General features: G+C 59.0%; 1 protein-coding gene across 2 annotated transcripts; it reads left to right on the top strand.

The window, feature by feature from the left end:
- The first annotated feature begins 845 nt into the window (after positions 1-845).
- PLPBP (pyridoxal phosphate binding protein) lies at positions 846-5,910 on the top strand. 2 transcript variants are annotated; one of them, XM_015648723.2, is made up of 8 exons: positions 846-950; positions 1,323-1,430; positions 2,163-2,198; positions 2,735-2,810; positions 3,149-3,283; positions 3,413-3,555; positions 4,002-4,100; positions 4,361-5,910. In XM_015648723.2, exons 1-8 carry the CDS (start codon positions 855-857, stop codon positions 4,481-4,483), a joined length of 816 nt encoding a protein of 271 aa, XP_015504209.1. In that variant the 5' UTR covers positions 846-854; the 3' UTR covers positions 4,484-5,910. The 2 variants fall into 2 exon arrangements, with proteins under 2 accessions (XP_015504209.1, XP_033375322.1); XM_033519431.1 differs by lacking the exon at positions 2,163-2,198 and having other exon boundaries at positions 853-950.
- The last annotated feature ends 1,815 nt before the right edge of the window (positions 5,911-7,725 follow it).

Below are 7,725 nucleotides of genomic sequence, written 5' to 3' on the forward strand. Positions count from 1 at the left end.
TCCAGGGACTCTCGTGTCTGTCTGTCTGTCTGTTTGTCTGTCTGTCCAAGGAATCCCGTGTCTGTCTGTCCAGGGACTCTCGTGTCTGTCTGTCCGAGGACTCTCGTGTCTGTCAGTCCCTGCTTTGCTGTGGAATGAGTGAAAACCACAGGAACCGTCCTGGAGCAGCAAACACCTCGGATTTGGTAAAGTTGGCAGAAAATCCTTGTCATGTTTTACCAGACAAAGGGCAGGAACTTTCTGGCTGTTTTTACCCAGCTGTGTAAACACCGAACGTGCAGCGGGACAGCGGAGTTCTGCACATTAAGACAAATATTTGAGTTAATGTGTTGCAGCCGGCGGTCTCCCATTCTGCCGAGTTCCTGCATGAAGCCGGGCATTGTCCGGGCCCTGCAGCTGCCCGGGGCTCTGGCCCCGCTCCAGGCGCTCCCCTCACCCGCCCGGGCCCGCAGGACCAGCGCGGCTCCCCCGCCCCGCTCTGTGATAATTCCAATTATTGCCTTTTTTACCGCAGTAATTGGAATTCACACCCTTGGGGGACGGCTCCTCGTGCAGGGGTAACAACCTCACTGTTGGGGGCCGGGACTGGAGCAGTAGGTCGGGCTGGGTGGCAGCTCGCTGCTGTTACTCGGGAATGGTTTGGATTTGTCACCAGAGCCGAGGGAAGGGGACAAGCCCCGGCCGGGCCCCTGGGGCCGCCATGGCGCCTGCGACCTTCCCAACATGGCGGCCCCTCGCCCCGCCCCTCCGTTCCCATTGGCTGGCGCTGCCGGCAGGGGCCCGATTGGAGCGATCCGATTGGCGGAGAGCGGGGGCAGGGCGGGTGTGGCGGAAGTGGCGGCGGGCGGGAGGGGATGTGGAGAGCGGGCATGGCCGCCGGGGACGGGCTGGGCCCGGCGCTCCGCGCCGTCACCGAGCGGGTGCAGCAAGCGGCGGCGCGGCGGCCGCAGGTGAGGGGGGCACGGCGGGGACGGGCAATCCGCTGGGACCTGCGGGGCGGGGCCGCTGCCACGGGGACAGGCCTCCGTTACCGAAAGGACGGGCCCGCGCCCTGGGGCCGGGTCACCGGTGACCGCGGGGACAGAGGCGCGGTGCCGCTGGGACGGGCCTCTCCGTGGGCTCCGCTCACCGTGGGAGCAGAGCCTCGGTGTCCCAGGGACGAGCGCAGCACGGAGCTGGGTGTCTGAACCCCCCCGGCAGAGGAGCCTCTATCGCGACAGGGCCCCTCTCGCTCCACCCGGCTCCCCCGGTCGGGGCAGCCCCTCGGTTCCCCCGGGGGCTCCCGGGGCTGCGGCCCCGCTCACCCCGCGCTGCTCCCGCAGGGGCTCCCGGCCGTGCAGCCGCGGCTCGTGGCCGTCAGCAAGACCAAGCCGGCGGAGATGGTGCTGGAGGCCTACAGGCACGGGCAGCGCAGCTTCGGGGAGAACTACGTGAGTCGGGGGCTGAGGGGCTGGAGGGGCTCAGCGGGGCTGGAGAGGCTCAGGGGGCTGGAGAGGCTGGAGAGGCTCAGGGAGCTGGAGAGGCTCAGCAGGGCTGGAGAGGGCTCAGGGGGGCTGGAGAGGCTCAGCAGGGCTGGAGAGGCTCAGCAGGGCTGGAGAGGCTCAGCAGGGCTGGAGAGGCTCAGGGGGCTGGAGAGGCTCAGCAGGGCTGGAGAGGCTCAGCAGGGCTGGAGAGGCTCAGCAGGGCTGCAGGGGCTCAGCAGGGCTGCAGGGGCTCAGAGGGGCTGGAGAGGCTCAGCAGGACTGGAGAGGCTGCAGGGGCTCAGGGGGTTGGAGAGGGCCTCTCTGGGGGCACAGAATCCCAGAGTCATCCCAGCTGGAAAAGCCCTCCAAGGTCATTGAGCCCAAGCTGTGCCCGATGCCCACCTTGTGACCCAGCCCAGAGCTCTGAGTGCCACATCCTGAGTCACTCCTTGGGCACTTCCAGGGATGGGGACTCCAACACTTTCCTGGGCAGCCCCTTCCACCATTTAACTCTTTCTGTGAAGAAATTCCTCCTGAAGGCTTGGGCCAGTCCAGTTTGGGTGGGTGGCTCTGGGGGTGACAGCATCATTCCCTGGCCTCGTGTTTTTGAGGCTCGGGTTGGCCCCAAGAACACAAGTCCCAAGGACACCCATCCTGTTCCTGCTGTGGGTTTAATGGAATTCTCCTTCGTTCTCCCAGGTTCAGGAGCTGCTGGAAAAGGCATCAGACTCCAGAGTAAGCACACAGTTCCCTTCATGTTTTCTAACCATGTGTCCTAAGAGCTGTTCAGTCAAAGTCCTGGGCTTGGTCAGGGATTTGGTTGTATCCTTATCTTTGCAGATAAATGGTGGGTTATTCTTGGCTCACTGCCTCTGCCCCATTCCCCCTCCTGCTTTGCTGGCTCCAGAGGAGTCTGGGAATGCATCTGCCTTAGTCATGATTTGTCTGCTTTGCCTTTTGTGCTCTCTTTAGGAGAAGCACAGTTCTTGCTGAAAAAAAAAAAAAAAGTTAACACTCAGTTTGGGGAAAAGATCATTTTATGGCTGTTGCAAAAGAGCTTTGCCCTTGCTGTTCCCATGGACAGCATTCCCTGCAGCCACAAACCCATCCCTCTCCAGCCTCAACCTCAGCAGCCACAGGCTGAGTCTTTCAGGGCCCACAAACAAAGAAATTGGGTGTCTGGTATTTGGTTGTGGGCAAGCTAAGACTGAAGAGCTGCGTGGGGGAAGAGAGAATTGTTGTTCCAACCTGGGTGTTCCCTCTGCTTTCAGATTCTGTCATCTTGTCCAGACATCAAGTGGCATTTTATTGGCCACCTGCAGAAGAGCAATGTCAACAAGCTGATGGGTAAATCCCGGTTGTTTTATGTGGGCAGTGATATTCCAGTGTTCCCATGTGTCAGGGAGGCTCAGGCTGCAGATCAGGGCAAGCTTCTTCCCCCAGAGGTGCTGGCACTGCCCAGGCTCCCAGGGAATGGGCACAGCCTGAGGCTGCCAGAGCTCCAGGGATGCCCAGGGTGGGATGTTGGGGGGTCTGTGCAGGGCCAGCAGTTGGACTGGGGATCCCTTGCAGCTCAGGATGGTTCAGGATTCTCTGAAACAATAACCATGAACTCACAAATGCCTGTTGGAGCTACAAACAGTCCCATGCCAGCAGAATTCCCTCAGCCTGTGTTTTCTCCCCAGCTGTCCCAAACCTGTTCATGTTGGAAACGGTGGATTCTGTGAAACTGGCAGATAGAGTCAACAGCTCGTGGCAGAAAAAAGGGTCACCCCAGAAGCTGAAGGTCATGCTGCAAGTGAACACCAGTGGGGAGGACAGTGAGTGGCTCTTTGTGACATGTGCATGTTTGTCCTGCTGGACAGGGAACTTGAACAGGCTGAGCTGCTTTGTGCTCTGAAAGCATTTCTGTGGCAGAGCTGGGCAAGGATGTCCCTGTTCTTTTCCAGGTAAGCACGGCCTTTCCCCTGGGGACACCACGGCTGCTGTGGAGCACGTCATCAACAAGTGCCCCAGCCTGGAATTCGTGGGGCTGATGACCATCGGCAGCATCGGGCATGACCTCAGTAAGGGGCCAAATCCTGACTTCCAGGTAGGATTTTCTCAGAGAAAATGTCACTGTGGGCTGGTTTCCTGTCACAGTTTGTCCGTCCCAGTCGAACCAGGCTGTGAGGATGTGGGAGCACCTTGTGCAGGGTAGTGCACAGCCCTCAGTACGTGTTTCTGCAGGGTGTTGCTCCCACCCATCCTCTGAAGCTGCAGCCAGGATTTTGGCAGGGATTTTTGCTGCCACCTGTGCAGCAGTTGCTGTGCTGGAGCCCCTGGTTCTGATGAGGTTTCAGCCTCGTGTGTGCTGTCAGTAAATCTGGGAAACCTCCAGATGCTGTTACGGTGCTTCCATGGGAAGTGTGGGAACTGCACATTGTGTGTGATGGAGACTTCAGGGACAGGCAGGAATCAGGATCTGTGGCACCCTGGAACGAAGCTGGCATGGCTGTCCAGGTGTGTGACCCTCTGCTGTCCCCTCGTGCCCTGCAGGTGCTGCTGTCCCTGCGGCAGGAGGTGTGTGACAAGCTGAACCTGCCCGTGGACAAGGTGGAGCTGAGCATGGGCATGTCCACGGACTTCCAGCACGCAGTAAGTGTGTTCCTGCCCCTTCCCTCGGGGAGAAAACGTGCCTGCACCCCAAATTCCAGCCCAGGTGCTGCCCAAACAGGCCTCTAAGGCTCCCCTTTGGATGGAGATCCCAGCACAGCTCTGCTGCTCCTGGGGGAGATTCCTGGGATCAGAGCAGCCCCAGGTGTAGCTGTGGGTGGTGATTCCTTGGGGAACCACCCTGTGAGGGCCGTGGGGTGGTGGCAGCCCTGCCCTGAGCTGCTCCTCTCTGTCTCTTCCAGATAGAGGTTGGATCCACAAACGTCAGGATCGGGAGCACCATTTTTGGAGAGCGGGATTATTCCAACAAAGCCCCCGCTGGAAGTGGAGGCCAAACAGAGGCCGTGACAGTGCAGGGCCACTAAAGGGAAAGAAGTGGCCTCATCAGAGGAGAGACCTCGCTGTGGGAGACCTCACTATGCATTTTACCTCCCTCCATGTCAGCACTCCATCCTGATGGTGGAGAGGGAATTCCTCGGAACAGAGGCCAGAAATGCCTCACAATCATTGTGATCATAGAGTACCCCTAGAAACTGGAAATCTTGATAACCAACAAATGACAAGGAAATTGAGGGTTGGAAGTGGCTGTGGTGTTTTGGTTCCTCAGGGTCATCAAGGACAGAGACTTTGGGGTAACAAACAAGTGTTTGTCAGGCTGGAGTTGCTGCTGAGGAAGGTGGGTGTCGCTGCAGCAGTGCTGGTGGTTGTTTTCACTGAGGACTAAATCCTTCATTGAACACATTATGATCTTTACAGAAACCTATAAATGTTTCCCCAAACACAAGTTTTGCACGTGGGGTGGTTATGTAGGAGCTGGGGCTGTGCTGTGACAGGGGAGGGGCCGTGGAAAAGGGGTGAGTGACAGGCACAGGGGACTGTGAGGAGCTCGGCTGCCACTGTGAGTTCATGCTGTGATGTTTTGGCTGCACATCACAAGTGTGGGAGTGTCCTTTCAGCTCAATTTTGTCCTTTTCAGGCTGACACTAACTTTTCCCATGGCTCTGTGACTGCCCAAATCTGGAATGCTTTCCCCCTTCCTTCCTTTCCCCTCCTCTGTTGTTGGGAATTATTTTCATCCTTCCTAGTAGTTTTGCTGCTGTTTTTTGGTCAGAATTGGGGTTTTCTGCCAAGCCTCTGCTCTGCCACCAGCTTCCTGCTGCTTTCCAAGGTGAGTCCCACATGGTTTGGTGCCTGTGCCATCCCCTTTACACCTATGTGAGGATAGCAGTGCTTGGCTCAGGGCAGCAGGGAGCTTTCCTTGGGAAAATACTTCAGAAAAGGAAATATTATTGTCCCACTGCATTCTGGGTTCCTGGAAAAAATCGTTTGGCCTCTCAGAGAGCTTTTAGGCTGTGTCTTAACATCCTTTCCTGCTCTTGGAAGAGGGAAATGGGACTGTCACTGCAGTAGCTTTCCTTCAGCTGTGAGCAGCTGCTCCTGCGTTGTTGTGTTGCTTGGCCAGCCTCACAACCCATGTTACAGCTGATTTTTGGGCTTTTGTGTCTGCCAGAGGAGGAGAGCTCGGCTGCCAGCAGGAACATCCTCCCCAGGCTTTGCTCTGTGTGCGTGTGGTTAAATCTCGCTGTCGGTTTCACTCTCTAAAAGCTGAATGTAAATGAAAAGAGTCAACTCCAACACCAACCTGTCGTAGCTGCGTGGTTTAGAAGCGCTGTGGGGTCAGAGCCGCCCTCCTCGCACTGTGCCATGTGTGGTTCATAGTCTAGTAATACAGTGGTGAGTTTTAATGCCATCTGTGCCAACTCAGAAGCTATTAAAGATGTTATTTTTATGTTCCAGCGTGGTGAATGAACTCCCTGAGCTGCCCTTGGAGCTGTTTCCCAGGCTGGGGCCGCTGTTGGAGCTGGGGCGGGGGGAGGAGGGTCGGTGGAAAGGCGGCTGAGGCGAGGCTGGCCCGGAAAGCGATGCGGGATTTGCTCGGGGAGGTGGCGCTGGGCGAGATGTCGCGTGTCACCCCTGGGTGGCGCTGCCGGGCCGGGCACGGGGCCGGGTCCCGGAACCGCCGTGTGCTCACCTGGCTCAGGTGCAGAGCCCCGGCAGCGCTCGGGGCTCCCTGCGCGGGGCTGGGCCACGGCGGAGCGCCCCGGTGGCCCCGAGAATGCGCTTTGCCTCGGGACACCTCTCTCCTCCCGCCGGGCTGGTCCCCGGGGCCGTCAGGGAGCAGCCTGGGTGCTGCGCTGGGACAGCCCGAGCTGGGCTGGAGCCAGGCTCTGGAGAGGAGCGGGGATCTGCGAGAGCTTCTGCTCCGTCCTCTGCAGCTGCTTCTCCCACCCACGGAGCTTCCAACTGACTCTCCTCGTTGTGTCCAGAAGGTTTTCCACGCTTCCCACGCGTCTGAGCCTCCCCGCGGCCGGAGCAGAGGGAGCTGCCCCGGCCGGAGCCGGGGGCGGGCGGCTGCGGACCGCGGGCTCGGTGACACCGGACACCTGTCCGGGGCCGTGGGGCCACACCGCCCGCTCCTCGCCAGAGGTCACCGGAGCGCAGCCAGCGGGCCGCAGATGAAAGATTGCGGAGTCTTTTCATGGAGCACATGCAGGCTCGGCCCCCCGCGCCCCCGCCTTGCTTCCCATCCATCACAGCCCCGGGCCGGGCTGGGAGCGGCGGCGCTCGGGCTCCCCGGGCCTGGCCCTGGCTGTGTTTGCCTTGGAGCGAGGTGTCCGGCACACGCCGGGACTCTGCTGCCCCCGTGGCTTCCTGCACCCCATGGCTCAGGCGTCTTTCCCTCTGGAGCAAAAGCACAGCCCCAGGAGTCCCCTGAGGTCACCCCTGTCCCCACATGTCCCTTGGGTGGGGCTGACCCCTCAGAGCCTCAGCACTTCACATGCTGCCTGGTGAAAAACTTCCAGGCGCCTTGGAGCACATCCGCGTGCAGACTTGGCTGATCCTCAGAAGAATAAATCCGTTGACAATGGACAGGGGGATCTGCTGCTGCTCCTTCTTCTCCAGTTCCTGGGAAATGGGTCCTCCTCGGGGAAGTGCCAAAGCAGCAGAGATCAGGAGCTGGGGGTCAGGTGGGAGCCCGGGACACCCAGAGCAGCTCGGCCCAGGCGGATCCCAGTGCAGCCCTTCAAAGTGGAAAGTGTGTTTATTTCTGGGATATCGGCTTTCCGGCAGGAAGGACGGCCACTGCCAAGGTTTTTATTGGATCCCAGTGAAAGGAATTGAGAGTCTCGTGCTTGTTGTCTTTCCCTGCGCCTGCAGTAGTTAAGGAGGTTTTTTACCTTTGGGTGGGAGGGAGGGACGCAGGGATTTGGCATCCAGCACTGTGGCGATGGAGTTTCAAACGGGCTGCCTTGTCTCCCGGGCCAGAGGCATCAGGAGGGGTCGGGGCTGGAAAAGCAGCGAGAGGGGCTTGGAAGCAGTTGAAAGAACCTCAACTCTCAGGCTCAAAGCATGTGGAAAGTGTTGCTTGAGCTCCTCTCCTCCAAGCGGGGCTGGGGCAGGGTATTCTACACGTCCCAGTTTGGACAAGGTTCTCACTGTTCTTGGAGGGAATTTAGAGACTGAAATTCTGAAGAGCAGGCACAGCAGTCTGATTGCTTCAGAGTGTCATGGATGCAATTCCAGTGCTGCTACTGGAGCTCCTGGA

The sequence above is a fragment of the Parus major genome, chromosome 22, assembly GCF_001522545.3.
Source record: "Parus major isolate Abel chromosome 22, Parus_major1.1, whole genome shotgun sequence".
In the NCBI taxonomy this organism is placed as follows: Eukaryota; Metazoa; Chordata; class Aves; order Passeriformes; family Paridae; genus Parus; species Parus major.

What these genes read in the sequence shown, in the direction of transcription:
- PLPBP (XM_015648723.2), top strand. Translation starts at nt 855, where the DNA reads ATGTGGAGAGCGGGCATGGCCGCCGGGGACGGGCTGGGCCCGGCGCTC. An exon ending in GCAGCTTCGGGGAGAACTAC is followed by an intron (nt 1,431 to 2,162) that starts GTGAGTCGGGGG and finishes TCGTTCTCCCAG; the next exon opens with GTTCAGGAGCTGCTGGAAAA. An exon ending in AAAAGGCATCAGACTCCAGA is followed by an intron (nt 2,199 to 2,734) that starts GTAAGCACACAG and finishes CTCTGCTTTCAG; the next exon opens with ATTCTGTCATCTTGTCCAGA.